The sequence below is a fragment of the Thamnophis sirtalis genome, unplaced genomic scaffold (assembly GCF_051295495.1).
Source record: "Thamnophis sirtalis isolate CommonGarterSnake01/CBP01778 unplaced genomic scaffold, rThaSir2_p1.2 scaffold_6, whole genome shotgun sequence".
NCBI classification, from domain to species: domain Eukaryota; kingdom Metazoa; phylum Chordata; class Lepidosauria; order Squamata; family Natricidae; genus Thamnophis; species Thamnophis sirtalis.
The window spans coordinates 7,795,105-7,811,423 of record NW_028261386.1 but is presented as its reverse complement, the minus strand read 5'-3'; the positions used below and the strand labels follow the sequence as shown (position 1 = coordinate 7,811,423).

Here is a 16,319-nt window from a genome sequence, read left to right as displayed (position 1 = left end):
TGGCCCAAGACAATTCCTCTTCACTCAATGCAAGCCAAAAGATTGGACAACCATGATTTAATGTTTCATTGCCTATAAGAAATATTATGTTAGAGGTAAAGATAAAGGTTTCCTTCGCACATATGTGCTAGTCGTTCCCGACTCTAGGGGGCGGTGCCCACCTCCGTTTCAAAGCCAAAGAGCCAGCACTGTCCAAAGACGTCTCCGTAGTCATGTGGCCGGCATGACTAAACGCCGAACACTGTTCCCTTCCCACCAAAGGTGGTTCCTATTTTTCTACTTGCATTTTTTACGTGCTCTCGAACTGCTAGGTTGGCAGAAGCTGGGACAAGTAACGGGAGCTCACTCTATAATGCGGCGCTAGGGATTCAAACCGCCGAACTGCCGACCTTTCAATCGACAAACTTGCATGCACAAATAGATAAAGGAAAACTAGAAAACTGCACGTCACCCTATGCAAAAAAATTCCCCTAAAATTCATTCTTCTGCTTTTTTCCCCAAACTTATTGATGATTGGCATTGGATGCACATTTTAATCTCTTGTAAAATCCACATTGAAGGTGTAGATTTAGTTGACTTGCTTCCTTTTAAAAATCCCCTGGACTGGGCATGCATACAGCTTTCTTTTGCTACATCTGTCTTAGAAATGATGGGAGATTGTGACTCTTTTGTTCAGGTTGTGATTGGCTCTGACATGAAGGTACCAGAAGAGCTAGGCCCTTATCCACCCCCTTGCCCACCCACCCCAAAATAAAAAAAATTAAAAGCCACCCAGGTGCAAAACATGTTTTAGATATGCAGTTAGCTGTAGCCATAGGAGCTGGTAGGTGCATGGTTGCTATAGCAACCACTCCCTTGAGGTAGCCTGTCTGATGGTGTGTGTACACACACACACACACACACACACACACGAAATTATTGAAAGTTGCCATCATGCATCTGTAGGAACTTAGCAAGAAAGGATTCCTTTTCCCAAAAAGAGTGAACAGTCAGTTGTGTTTGTGTGTCTATGATTATGAGTTTGGGGGTGGATGGGTTGTCCAATGTTCCTTTGGCCTTAACAGTTAAGTTCTCAATTTACAACCAGAATTGAGGCCAAACTTTTCTGTTTTGACAGTTGTTAAGTGAATTTTGCCCCTCACCATCACAGGTCTAAGCTTCGTTCCTGTGACCACGGGGAGGCCGCAATAGTCATACGTGTGAAAAACGGTCATAAATCCCTTTTTTATGGTGGTGGTGTAACTGTGAACAGTCGCTAAATGGACTGTTGCAAGACTGCCTATATAACCCTAGAAGCAGTGAAAAGGATGCGCCTAGTCCAGTGTTCCTCAACCGTAGCCGTTTCAAGACGTGTGGACTTCCCTCGCCGGCTGGGGAATTCTGGGAGTTGAAGTCCACCCATCTTAAAATGGCTGAACTTGAGAAACTCATTAGCCCGACTCTGCAGTACCTTGAGGTAGCCTGTCTGATGGTGTGTGTACACACACACACACACACAAGAGCCAAGGTGGCGCAGTGGTTAAAAGCAGCACTGCAGGCTACTGCTAGATCAGCAGGTCAGCGGTTCAAATCTCACCGGCTCAGGGTTGACTCAGCCTTCCATCCTTCCGAGGTGGGTAAAATGAGGACCCAGATTGTTGGGGGCAATATGCTGACTCTCTGTAAACCGCTTAGAGAGGCCTGAAAGGCCTATGAAGCGGTATATAAGTCTACTGCTATTGCTATTGCAGTATGCAGGGGGAGAAAAGAAACTTTGCAAGCATCCACGCCAGGAGTTTGCCTCTTCTAGTTTCCCCACTAATTCTCCCTGTTGATTTTTATCAGGTCTGGCACGGGTCTCTCCACCGTCCCTTCCTCCACCCTCTAAAGGGGAAAATATCCAGCCAGATAAGTCAGGAATTTCCTGGCAGCCTTAAACTTGGCTGTGCTTGTCTCCCAACAGACGGTGGGTAATAGGAACACCGACAGAGCTATTGCTTGGATTCATTCCTCCCCTTCTTTTAACCCAAATTCTCTCTCCAGCATTGTCAAGTTCATTCATTTACATTTCTGAACTGGAATGGTGATTCTTAAGATTTAGCACGTCTCTTCTGTTTTTTTTTATTGTTTCTTAACAAATGGGACGTGTCCCATTAACAAATGGGACACGGTGGATCAGTGGCTAAGACGCTGAGCTTGTTGATCAGAAAGGTCAGCAGTTCGAATCCCTAGCACTGCGTAATGGAGTGAGCTCCCGTTACTCGTCCCAGCTTCTGCCAACCTAGCAGTTCGAATGCACGTAAAAAATGCAAGTAGAAAAATAGGAACCACCTTTGGTGGGAAGGTCCTCCTTAAATCATACAGGTAATACTTGCCTTATGACCAAAATTGAGATGAGAATTCCTGTGGTTACATAAGTTGGTTATTAAGTGAGTCACACCCGATTTTACAACCTTTTTCACCATAGTTTTTAAACAAATTGTTTGCAGTTATTATTTATATAATCGTTAAACAAATAAGGCCTCCCCCATTGGTTTTGCTTGTCGGAAGCCAGCTGGGAAGGTCACACATGACTCCAGGACACTGCAGCTGTCATCAATCCATGGGAGGTGTCAAGCACCTGAATTTTTTTTTTCTTCATGTAAATATGTTTTATTTTCATTTCATTTCGTACAGTCACATATATACTGTGCATAACCGGGGCATATAACATTGAACAATAAACACAGCCCTTCCTCTTGTCAACAATACCCCCCAAAATACAAACCCAATATACCACTTCGACCCACCATACACCCTTTCTTTCGCCCCCCTCCAACTTTCGTTCTTCCCTCCAACATTCCCCTCTACCCTACTTCCCCTCCCCCTCTACCACTCCTCTCTCCCAGTCCACTCCCTCCCTTCCTTCTCACCCTCCCTCCAATCCTCTCTCCCACCCTCTCTACCCCTCTTTCTTCTTTCCCTCTACTCCTCCCTTCGGTGTATTTCTACTATCTATCAATATATTCAGCTTGTCCTATTTTTACACTAGAATTAAAGAGCAACAGTATACAAGTTCAATCATATTACTTTAAAATCTAGCACACACTATATTTCCCCCCTCTCCCCCTAAGACTCCACCTCCCTTCCCCCCCCCCCGACTTCCCAGAGCCCGTACACGGTGTAGCTTTTTAACAAACACAGTCTAAAATATATTAAAACAAAGGAGGTTTTTTTAAAAAAAGGGAAATTCAAGCACCTGAATTTTGATCACATGACTATGGAGATGTTGCAACGGTTGTAAGGGTGGACTCGAAGACCTCTACGGTCCCTTCCAACTCTGTTATTATAATTCTAGTGAGTAATGGCTGTACGTCACTTTTTCCAATGCCACTGTAACTTTCAACAGCTGCTAAATGAATGGTTATAAGTCAAGAACTAATTGTACATCCCTGCCTGTACTAAAAGCACAAACTTATTTTTGCTTCCTTGCCAAACAGTAATGTTCAACTATCCTATCCTAGAGGTGTACAGCTGAAATGGTTTAGGGCAGGTGTGGGTGTGTACAGCACACACCTGCTCCTGCTTTGCCTTTTTTTTTGACCTGGCAACGCCCTTAGAATGATAACCTGCTGGAATTCAAGAGGCCTCTCTGAAGCACTTTTTGAGTTGTCCATCCCTAATGAACAGATAATGGAGGCCGTGAACTTGATTAGCCAAGATTCCTTCTGATTTGTTTCTTCAAGTAGATCAGGGAGTGCAGTCCTGCCTTGGCAACTTTAAGACTTGTGGACTTCAACTCCCAGAATTCCCCAGCCAACAGCATGAAGAAGCAAGCCAAGTGTGGTTCAGAATCCAGGTGTTAACTTAGCAAAGCATTTAATGGACGTGAATTGTGAAGAACAGTTGATTTATTGTTGACCTAGCCCTTTTTCTGGCTGCAGGAAGATGTCATCTGTGTATATAAAAATGGCTCTGTGTGTGTGTGTGCATAACTCTGGAACGCCTCAAACAATTTCAACCAAACTTGGTATACAGATGACTTACTTTCTGGAAAAAAATACTGTGGGGGTAAGACACCCCTAACACCCCTTGGGGTGTGTGTTCCGTTAAGATACAGGCTGTTGTGCCTTACATTGGCTTCTACCATACTACCGTAAAATGGCTTCTACTGTACAGTGCAGTGGAGTTGCCATGAAAACGGCTTCACAGTGCTCCACAAGGGGGCTCCCTCTGGTAAAGGGGAAAATCCAACATTAGAAATTATGATTGGTCCGGGATTATTTTTGAGGACAAATATATGGATTAGAATAAATAAATACCCGGGCAACGCCAGGCTATCAGTTAGTTGTATATAACTATTAACTCCTGACTTACAGGATTTTTTCAGGGAACCTCCTTCCATTCCTCCCCCACACATCTAGTATAGGGGGGTCTCCAAACCTGGCAACTTTAAGACTTGTGGACTTCAATTCCCAGAATTCCCAAGCCAGCATGGCTGGCTGGGGAATTCTGAGAATTAAAATCCACAAGTCTTAAAGTTGCCAAGGTTGGACCACACTCCTGCTTAATTCATTGCAGAAGTCTTGATCAGAGGTCCTTGCTCAAGTGCACTGATCCTCTCTTCCTGGAAACCCAGCTTAAACCTTTCTAAGCCACATTTTTCCCAGTGCATTATTTTGTGCCAGCAAATACAGCTGCTGTAATTGTTGCATCAGCATTGAGGCAACCATGGCTTGCCAAGATCTGGGAAATAGTCTTAAGCTTGCCTGCCTCTTTTTTTTTCCTTTTCTTTTCTGTATTTCTGTTTCAAAGCTGCCTACTTCAGCATTTTTCCTGACTGTTTTCAGATGAACAGGTAGTCGTTGACTCACAACCCAAATTGGGACCCGGATTTCTGTCGCTAAACCCAGGCAGTTCTGGAAGTGAGCTGCACATGATTTTCCAACTTTTTTTTTTTTTTTGCAACAGTAGTTAATAGAAATAGCACTTAGAACTTCTATACCGCTTCATAGTGCTTTTACAGCCTTCTCTAAGCAGTTTACAGAGTCATCCTATGTCCCCCAACAATATGAGTCCTCCTTTTACTGACCTTGGATGGATGGAAAGACGAATCCGTGACCTGTCAAAACCGCGGTCCACTAAAGCGCGCCCGATTAAAGCGCGTACCTGACGTCATCAGCAGCGCAACAAATACGACCGCGGAAAAAAAAGGGCGCTTTAAAAAGCGCTTTTAAAGCAAGCCGATTCACATAAAGGTAAGGGTTAGGATTAGGGTTAGGGTTAGGGTTAGGTTAAGGGTTAGGGTTAGGGTTATGTTAAGCGTTAGGATTAGGTTTAGGGTTAGGTTAAGTGTTAGCGTTAGGTTAAGGGTTAGGTATAGGGTTAGGTTTAGGGTTAGGTTAAGGGTTAGGCTTAGGGTTAGGTTTGGGTTAGGTTTGGGGGGGTTAGGTTTAGATTTCCGTGTTAATTTTAAGTTTACCGCTCACAGCATGCTGTTTTCGTCACGCTGTAATGACGTCACGTACACGCTTTCGTCGAGCGCGCTTTAGTCTACCGTGGTTTTGTGGTGGAACCAGACGAATCAACCTTGAGTCTGGTGAGATTCAAACTGCCAAACTGCAGGCAGCTGGCAGACATGAGAAGTAGCCTGCAGTACTGCACTCCAACCACTGCACCACCACGGCTCATGTTAAGAGAGTAGCTGCAGTTGTGACTCGTGTCATGTGGTCCTTAAGCAAATCTAGTTTCTCCCAATGACTTTTTGTTTATCAGAAACCAGCTGGGAAGATCGCAAATGGAGATCACATGACCCTCCAAGATGCTGCAACCCTTGTGAATACATGCTGGTTGCCAAGCACCCAAATTTTGTTCTTGTGACTGTGGGGGTGCTCAAATGGTCATACGTGTGAGAACAGGTTGTAAATCACTTTTTCAGTGCTGTCGTAACTTTGAATGTTTGTTAAGTGAGTTGTTGTAAGTCAAGGACTACCTGTAGTTTTTGCAACATTAGAACCGTGCTATATTTCTAGTCAAGGCTCTGGTTTTCCCAGTTGCAATGGATGGCTGTGAAAGTTGGACCATAAGGAAGGCTGAGCGCCAAAGAATGGAGGCCTTTGAACTCTGGTTCTGGAGAAGACTCCTGCATTGAGTCCCTTGGACTGCAAGGCGACCCACCTGTTCAGTCCTAGAGGAGATCAACCCTGACTGCTCTTTAGAAGGCCAGATCCTGAAGATGAAACTCAAATACTTTGGCCACCTAATGAGAAGAATATCATCCCTGGAGAAGAGCCTAATGCTGGGAAGCCTCCTGAAGGTCCCTCAAACCTCCAGAGGGCTTAAACCGACTCTATGAGCAAACCGGAAGTCCATTCCCGAATTTTCGGTTTGCCCGTAGGGCCGGTTTTTTGGCGCTCCGGAGGCTTCAGGGAAGCTCCTGAAGACTTCGGGGTGGGGATGGGGGGTAGGCTCATTTCGTCCTCCCCAGGCTCCTATAAAGCCTCTGGAGCCTGGGGAGGGCGAAAAATGGCTTTAAAAAAGGCTGAACTCAGCTGGCCAGTGCGCGCTGGCCAGCTACAGGGCAACGCTTCACGGGCCCTGACAAATGGCTCTGCGTGCCATCTGTGGCACTCGTGCCATAGGTTCACCATCCTGGCCCTACACCACTTCAGACAAACGGTTATCCAACATTTTCTTGATACAGATATTGTCATCAAGAGTCAAGCCCAGTCTGAAACAGCTTTGTAGGTAGTCTTGGACTTAGCAACCATTCATTTAGTGACTTTTCACAGTTACGGCGGCACTGAAAAGAGTGACTTATGACCGTGTTTCATACTGACGACCGTCGCAGCATCCTGCCACGGGATCAAAATTCAGACACTTGGCAACTGACTCATCTGACGGTTGCAGTGTCCCAGGTGTGCGTGGTCACCATTTGTGATTTTTCTGACCACCAAAGTCAACGGGGAAGCCAGTTATTAACTTAACAACTTCAGTGCTTGACTTAACAGCTGTGGCAAGAACGGTCACAATATGGGGCAAAATTGACTTAACAACTGTCTCACTTAGCAGTGGAAATCCTGGACTCAGTTGTGGTCGTAAATCAAGGACGACCTGCAGTTTACTTTTTCCAGGCTTCCAGAATATAATGTGTTCTGGTTTTTTTTTGAATGAGAGGTATTCTGTGTTGTATTTCTGTAAACTTTGCTTTAGTGTTTGTTCCGTTTGCATGTTTCGTGTTAGATTTCTGTGTATTTTACCTCAGTGCTTGTTCTGCCACTCAGGGCAAGGCAGATCTGCAGGTGGAAAAAAAAATATGACTTTGCAAATTATGTTGTAAGACCAGACAGGATGATGCTGGTTGGTCCTGCGTAATGAATGCCTTCAGCTTTCGCACAAATATGTGAGTCATGTTGCTTGGCAGCAATTACATACTTTTCTGTGTGAAAAAAGAATCAAAATGACAAAGTGTTGCAGCCTGTTATCCTTTTGGATAGTCTTGTCATTTTAGTTATCTGCTAAATATTTATAATTGTGAAACTTGCATAGAGAAGATAATTGTGTTATGTATAGCAGAGTTGGCAAGCCGGAGCAGGAGGGGGGGAAGGGGGGTGGTTTTATAGAAGGGGCGGGCGTGTATGCGTGCGCACAAATACCTACAACGTTGATGCATGAGTGGGGCCACAAGCGCATGTGACGAGGCTCGCATGAGTGTGGCTGCAACTGCCTGCGATGCTCACGCAAGTGAGGCCGTACATGTTCATGGAGGCATACACACCGGCTGGCCATTCACGGGGGCCCTGTGGTGATTGGCCGTGGGCCAGTGGTGGGCCGCAGCCCACAGGTTGGGGCCGCGTGATGTATAGGACTGCCCCGCATAGCTTCTCTCTCTTTCTTGTGACTTTTCAAATTATTCTGCATATTGACTGCACTTTATACCCTGTTTCCCTGAAAATAAGACCTCCCTGGATAATAAGCCCAACCGGTGTTTTGAGCGCATGTACTAAAATAAGCCCTCCCCTGAAAATATTGCAACACAGCAGCAGCCATGAGGTGACCACGCTCGCTGCCTCCTGCACCTCAAAAATAATAAGACCTCCCCGAAAACAAGGGCAAGTGCTTATTTCAGGGGTCAAAAGAAAATAAGACCCTGTCTTATTTTCGGGGAATCACGGTATATGCGCTTGGCCTTATTTTTGAGGTGCAGGAGGCAGCGAGCATGGTCACCTCATGACTGCTGCTGTGTTGCAATATTTTCGGGGAAGGGCTTATTTTAACGCATGCGCTCAAAAGCCCGATTGGGCTTATTATCCAGGGAGGTCTTATTTTGGGGGAAATAAAGTACTTTGCTTTTCGCTGGCCCCTTTGGCACATGCAGTAGCCTCGTGCACACACAATATACCCTTTTCACCTGCCATCCCCTTAAAAGCTTTGTCCCCCCCAGGCCAAACTGCCAATTTAACTGAATTCAATGAGGGGAAAGTGATAACACTGAAAAAGTTTCACAGAGTCACCCTTGCAGCTGAGCAATTAAGTTTGAATGGTTTGGTGAATCAACACCTGCCTTTCCTAAACTTCTGGCTAGACGTACCCATTAGGCCCATGATGGCAAATCTATGGCACTCATGCCCAAAGTGGCACATGAAGCCATGTCACCCGGCACGTGCGGCCTTGCCTTTTTGTCTTTCGGGTTTCTGGTGCGCTGTCCTTCACGCATGTGGCAGCACAAAACTGGTGTGCATATATGCGCCGGCCAGCTGATTGTCAGGTGCCAGAACCCGAAAGTTCGCCTTTTCCAGCGCGTGATCCCTTCGTGTGCACGGCAGTACCGAAAACCGGCCTGCACATGCGCACCAGCAAGATGATCGTTAAGCGTGCATACGTGCTAGAACCCGGACGTTTGACTCTTCCAGAGCGCAACCCCGACAAGCGCGCATGTGTGCACGTGACGTTTAACGCGCAACCTTTTCAGCACTCAGTGCCAAAAAGGTTCGCCATCTCTGCCTTAGACTCACGGAGAGAGCTGCAGCGATAAGCAGCCCTTTTCAAATCGAAGGGTCCATTTCTGAGCCCCGGATAAGCTCCCTTTTTCAACCCCAGGGATCTGCCGGATGATGGTTTGAGGACTAACAGTCTAATTAGGGTAGAGCCCTTTGTGCATGAAGTGGATCTCACACCAAGGCTCTTATAAATTGTGTTTCCTCCTCCCCACCTTCATTTTTTTTAAAAAATCTCCTTTCTGTTTGGGGTAAAATTAGAACCAGCCACCTTCCCTGCTGCACCCTTCTGATAAGGCTGTTCTGAAAAGATGACACATCGATGTTAGCCGAAATTTGCAGCCGGGGTGGGGTGAAGTAGGGGTGGGAGTCCAGCCATGCCTGAAAGGAATGAAATAGGCAGAACTACCAAAGGAAGGAAGCTCCTTCTGTTCCCCCCCTTCCCAAAATACAAACTCATAAATCACAAGCAAGACCACGCCCGCACTCACACACAAACACACACTCACAGAGATATACTCCCTTAAGTGTATTGGGAAATGCTCGATTTTTATCTTGGCTTGCAAAACCTTATAATCTATGTCTAGGGACATTTCCAGGCCTGGATGGTGTTCATTAAGAGATGCTTAATACAAACCGATAATATTTAATCGTTCTTAATGCAATGAGTTTTGTAGTTTACTCGTCTAAGCAATTTACAGGCGGCCCTCGACTTACACCAGCGATCGAGGCCAAAATTTCCTTCGTGAAGTGAGATGGTCGTTAAGTGGGTTTTGCCCCATTTTACGACCTTTCTTTTCACAGATGTCCTGCGGTGAGTTGGCCATGGCGAGTTGACTGCGGCAAATAGCCACAGACCAGGGGTGGGTTTCTCGCCCCGTTCCAACCGGTTCGGTTGGAATGAGGCTGGCGGCGTCCTTGCGCACGTGTGCGGCGTCCTTGCGCACGCGTGTGGTGTGCGCGTGTACGCGCGTGGCGTGCGCATGCGTACTAGCGTCTGTGCGATGCTCCAGCTGCTCCTGGAGGATCACGCAGGTGCTGTATGCGTCCTGCGCATGTGTGGAAGCGCAGAATTCATCAAAACCGGGTAAGGAGCGGGTGCGCGCGGGCGCGGGGGGGCTTCGCCGTTCCCGGAAGTTACTTACTTCCGGGTTCGGCGACCAACCGGTTCGCAGGGACCGCCGCGAACCGGTTGAAACCCAGCCCTGCCACAGACCCTAAAGAACAGGGAGATATCAGGCCTGCCAAGGCAGCACTTCCTTCAGTTCCTTTCTACCTTCCCTCTTTTCAAGGTCCTAGCCCTCATGGAGTTTCTTAAGCTGAGTCACAACTGGATCACTTAGGATAGGAGAATTATGCTGAGGTGGATTCTCCATTCTCTCCGTTTGCTTTGGGGTATGGAGAATCGTCCCATAAGGAAGAAAGCGAGACTTATATTCATTTTCCTGAGTTTTGTACTGCTGACCTTAATGCATCATGGCTAGTATAGCTCCAAACGGGCTTTCTGGAGCTTGGGAAAAAGAATAGCGGTTTGTCAAGGAATAAAAACGCGTCAGTTTGGCACATTGTTTTGTTTTGAGGAGAATGGTGCGTCAAGAGGATTGAGAAAACAACCCCATTAAGGAGCTTGGAAATCAGTTGGATGTTAAAATCAGCCGTTGCCAAGATTTCTGTAACCAGATCCCTTTTCTCTTCCATTAAATTGATTTAAAACAAAAAAAACCACCCTTTTTATCACAAAGGGGTTGCTTAGGGCTTAAAGGAGACAGGACTGCTCAATTGCTTTGCTTAGCTTTTTAAAAATTATCTTAATTTACAGGGTAAATCTGTCTTTAGTGCAGAGATGGGGAAGCTTCTCCCCTTTACAACTTGTGGACTTCAACTCCCAGAATTCCTGAGCTGGCCATGCCGGCTCAGGAATTCTGGGAGTTGAAGTCCACAAGTCGTAAAAGAGCCATTGTTCCCCACCCCTGCTTTAGTGGGCTCAGCAAATGTAACTCCCCCCAAAAAAATGTTGAGCACAGAGGCCCAACAGTTGCACCTCTTTAAAGCAGCCGTGGTGTGTGTCCCCTTTCCCCCAGTGAGGGCAGGCCAGCTGTGGAATCGTAGGACTTGAAGGCCCGAGTCTAAAAAAAACCCCTCAGTTGTGTTATATAAAATATGCTTGCACTCCATTCAGCTTCAAGCAGTTGGTTCCTTAATGTGGCCGAACGAGCAGAGCGTAACTGAATCATGTTTGAGTAGAGCTGTGACCTCATAAGCTCATTCATCCGGTTCCTTGGACCATTAAAACATCGTTTTTTCCCAATTTTGGTTTAGCCTCTGATTCCTTCATCTCTCAGGCTTCGGAGAGGGACAAAAGGCACTCTTAGGGGAAATGGTGGCTATTGTTTCCAGTGAAGAAAATCCTGAATCACCCCTACATTTGCTCAATCCTTATTCTTTTCCTTCCTTCCCAGTAGATGCCAATTGTATTTGAAATCAGATTTCCTGTGCAGCAAAGCCAGAGTGGACCTGAAAAATGGAAATCTCTTAAATATTCCCCCCTACCCTTGGGATTTGTGTACAGGTAGTCCAGTGGTGGGTTCCGGATCCCGTTGCAACCGGTATGGTTGCAACAAGGCTCGGTACCCACCACATGAATGTGCGCAGCACCCGCATGCATCCTTACCTCTTGCAATGCCTCCGCGAGCCTCTGCAATGCTCCAGCTACTCAGCGGAGCGTTGCGCAGGCACCAAAGAGCTCAAATACAGGTAAGGAGCTTGGACGGGCAGGTGGGCCGTCCGGAGCACTGTACCGGTACGGTACCTGGTGCTCCGGGCAGGCACCGATATGCCCGTACCGGGGCATACCACCTGCAACCCACCACTGAGGTAGTCTTGAATGCTTCCTCATTTTATAACCTTTCTTGCCACAGTTGTTAAGTGAATCACTGCAATGGTTATGTTAGCAACACCGTTGTTAAGTGAATCTGGCTTCCCCATTGACTTTGCTTGTCAGAAGGTTGCAAACGATGATTATACATGACTCTGGAACACTGTCATAATAACTATGAACTAGTTGTCAAGTATTTGAATTTTGATCACATGACCATGGGAACGCTACAAGTGTGAAAAATGGCCATAGGTCACTTTTTCCAGTGCCATTGTAACTTTGGTCACTAAGTGAACTGTTGTAAGTTGAGGACTAACTGTAGTTCTTTCGGCTTGCTATTAAGAGGGACACTTAGCTTGGCAGGGAGATCAAGCCTGCAACCTGTCTCAAGTGGTCTTGATGGATTTGTTGTCTGGTCACCATCATTACTTAAGAGAAGGAAAAAAACAGCATTTCGCTCTTCTCTCTGCTCATAGATGCTGCAACAGGAATGTACAAGAGGCATTCCCACATTCAATGCAGGGAAGATACCGCTTCTTAAATCAATTTCCCAATCCTGGGCCCTGAAATTGTTTTGTCCTGTGTGAGCCGTTGATCCCACTTGTCGAGGACAATGGGAGATGAAATCATAAACATTAGGAGAGGCCCATGAAAGCATGTCGGAAGTGGCAACCTCTTAGAAGAGGCATTCCGTGTTCCTTTTGAACGGTTCCTTCTAAAATCTCTAAAACATACCATTTTCAAAAGGTCGATGCAGAACTCGGCCTTTGTTGAAGAGGACAACTAATGGCCTACAGTCTTGTAAATGTGATATAAAAATTTGGTAGCTCAGCTTCTTCCTTATCTGGGTGTGCCAAGAAACGAGGATTTCCTGTCATTTATACAGTCCGTCGAGCAAAGTTCACAAGATGGGATTTTCTCTTCCAGAGCTCTGTTTCTGTGGAAGGCTGCGTTTATCCAAGGCGGAAAAGTTTTTCTTCCTCCTCCTTCTCCTTTTGGATCCTCCTTCTTCTGATTTCACATTTTGCTTTTCTTTGCAGACCTTGAAACGCAAAGAGAAAGAGTTTGAGCATGAGATGGAGCGGCTGGCTAGAGAGAAAATTGCCACACAACAACGTTTGGCAGAGCTGAAGAATGAGTTGAGTCAATGGATGGATGTCTTGGAAATTGACCGGATAATCCGCCAGACGGTTCAACCAGAAGATGATCAGGCATCCACTTCAACTGCTTCAGGTATGTTGGGATATTTTGGTGCCATTTCACCGCAAGATTCCATTTTGTGACAAGATAAAAGTTAAAGATTAAAAATAAATAAAATATAAAAAGGAAGGAAGGAAGAGAAAGAGAGAGAGAGAGAGAGAGAAATAAAGAAGCTGAGAGAGAGAGAGAGAGAGAGAGAGAGAGAGAGAGAGAGAGAGAGAAAGAAAGAAAGAAAGAAAGAAAGAAAGAAAGAAAGAAAGAAAGAAAGAAAGAAAGAAAGAAAGAAAGAAGTTCACATGCTGGAAAAATCACTTCAGTGGTAAGATGAGCGGCATATAAATTTAATAAATAAAAATTTACAAAAATGAATAAAGAGAGGTTTTTTTACTCGTCTATGTAACACTACTACTGCATGAGTAGTAGCATTATCTATCATCCTATCTGTCTAATCTAAGAACTGTGGTGGTGCAGTGATTAGAATGCAGTATTGCACTCTAATTCTGATGACTGCCAGGGGTTTGAGTCTCACTGTCTCAAGGTTGACTCAGCCTTCCATCCTTCCGAGGTCGGTAAAATGAGAACCAGATTGTTGGGGGCAATAGGCTGACTTTGTAAACGCTTAGAAAGGGCTGTAAAGCACTATGAAGCGGTATATAAGTTTAAGTGCTATTGCTGTTCATCCATCCATCACTACATCTATCTATATCATCTATATATCATTTATTATCTATCTCTATTTCTCTATCTACTGTATCTATATCTACTATTATCTATATCTATCATCATATCTATCTATCTATCCATCCATCCATCCATCCATCCATCCATCCATCATTATCATCTGCCTGTCTATCTGTCATCTATCTATCTATCAGCTATTAAATATCTACCCATCGCACCTAAGTGACTCTGGGCAGTTTATAATCCCTATAAGAAATAGGGATTTACGTGATCAAATGACCTGATTTGGCCCTCTATGGGTTCTTGCCTTTTCCCTCAGCCAGAATTTTACATCTGCCTTTGTTTTATCTCCCCGCAGAAGGAGAAGACAATATAGATGAGGACATGGAAGACAACAGCCCTGTCAATTCGTTGCCGAAGCTCGCACATCGCCAGCATCCCGAGCTCTTGAAAGCAGTGGCCCCCATCGCTGCTGCCCATCGGCCATCGGTTCTGCCGCTGGCCCAGAAGCACGTCACGCCCCACGCCCCACCCCCTCTCCAGCCCCAGACCCTGGTCCAGCCCCAAGCGATTGTCCCTGCACAGACTCACCTCGTGGCGGCCTCCAACGTGCAATCGACTGTTATCGCCCACACGGCCACTACCCACGCCTCCGTCATTCAGACTGTCAACCATGTTCTCCCGGGCCCCCAGCCCAAGCACATTGCCCACCTCGCACCCTCGTCCACCTCCAGCCCGGTCCAGCTGACGACCACGGCTCAGCCCATCGGCCACATCACTGTGCACCCGGCCACCCTCAACCACGTAGCCCACCTGGGGCAGCAGCTCCCCCTGTACCCACAGCCCGTGGCGGTCAGCCAGCCCGTGGTGGGCCACATTGCGCACGCCATCTCTCACCAGCAAGTGAATGGAACTGCCAGCCTCGGCCAGCCAGCAGTCATGGCGAAGCCCGGCGTTGGAACTCAAGTTGTCCACCACCAGCAGTTGGTGGGCCAAACAGTCTTGAACCCCGTCACCATGGTTACCATGCCCCCTTTTCCCGTAAGCACCTTGAAGCTGGCGTAGAATCAGCTGCAAAACAACTGGATAAAACTCCATACATTCCAACTGTGCCCCATGGCAGAGATGTTAGGAGTGAGAGGGTTGGACACACTGACCCTCCGCGACAGGATGGCGCAAGAGAGAGAGAGCGAGAGAGAGAGAGGCCGCGGGACGGGCAGAGATAACCTTTCCTCCTTCCACCTGTCCCTTCCCCAGTTTTTCCCCCCTGTTTTGATTTCTCTCGAGAAACTCGGTCATGGGAGGGGGGGCGTGGGGGGGATAGAAAAACCCATAAGGGCTGCTTCTGCACTTGAATTTCCCCTAATCAGAGAGAGAAAAAAATAAATCAATAAACTGTCCTTCACGGTGATTTTTTTTTCTTTTAACATGTAATCAGTGAAATAAGACTGTAATAAAGTTCTTAAGACTTCGACTTTTCCTTTCAACCACCCAGTCGCCACGACCTTTATTTTTTTTTAACTTTATTATTTTATTTTATTTTTTGATGTGTTGCTTCTTCATAGTTCCTTTTTTTTAATGGCTGATCTCTTTTATTAAGACTTTGCATAGAGGAAAAAGAAAAAGAAATCATAGAATATATATATATATAAAATATCTACCTGCGTATAGCTACATATATATATATATATATAAATATGGTTCTCTGTGACCACCATCGATGGGCAGATCCTTTTGTTTCCAGGAATAATGGACACATGTCATCATCACTCCTTCTGCTTTGAAAGGAGAGAAGAGATAGCATCCTTATTTGTTTTTAAAAGCATCTTGAAATGATAAAGATGGTTTTGTGGACCAGGGTATTTAAAAAAAAAAAAAAGGCAAAACACATTACTCCTTCCCTAACTCCCCACTATATTTACATTTCAGTAAAATCATCCATAATCACTGTGACTTGTTATGGCATTTTAAGGATACCCTCTGTCTAATAAAAAGGTAAAAAAATTGAGGTTGCACACCCGTGGATTTTGTGTTTATTGTAATACTAGCTGAATACCCGTGCTCCGCTATGAAACGATGTGATCGGGCTTGATAAATCGACACTTACAGCTTGAAAATTAATGAGTAACTGTTGGCCTTTCCTCACCTTTTTCTCCCTCAGGTTTTCCCCACAGAAGCCTCTTCTCTTCTATCCCCCTTTTCTCCCTCAGGCTGGCCCCATTGATCCTCTCCTCTCCCCTTCTCTCCCTCAGGTTTGCCCCACAGAAGCTCTTCACTTCTATCCCCCTTCTCTCCCTCAGGCTGGCGCCATTGGTCCTCTCCTCTCCCCTTCTCTCCCTCAGGTTTGCCCCACAGAAGCTCTTCACTTCTATCCCCCTTCTCTCCCTCAGGCTGGCGCCATTGGTCCTCTCCTCTCCCCTTCTCTCCCTCAGGTTTGCCCCACAGAAGCTCTTCACTTCTATCCCCCTTCTCTCCCTCAGGCTGGCGCCATTGGTCCTCTCCTCTCCCCTTCTCTCCCTCAGGTTTGCCCCACAGAAGCTCTTCTCTTCTATCTCCCTTCTCTCCCTCAGGCTGGCCCCATTGATCCTCTCCTCTCCCCCTCTCCCTCA

General features: G+C 46.1%; 1 protein-coding gene across 1 annotated transcript in view; it reads left to right on the top strand.

The window, feature by feature from the left end:
* The window catches only part of MNT (MAX network transcriptional repressor), a 94,104-nt gene extending 78,920 nt beyond the window's left edge, over positions 1 to 15,184 (top strand). Inside the window, exons 5-6 of the mRNA XM_087717182.1 lie at positions 12,870 to 13,062; positions 14,069 to 15,184. Coding sequence (XP_087573308.1) covers positions 12,870 to 13,062; positions 14,069 to 14,775 — 900 coding nt within the window. The 3' untranslated portion in view covers positions 14,776 to 15,184. The remainder of the gene's footprint in view (positions 1 to 12,869; positions 13,063 to 14,068) is intronic.
* Positions 15,185 to 16,319: the final 1,135 nt, after the last annotated feature.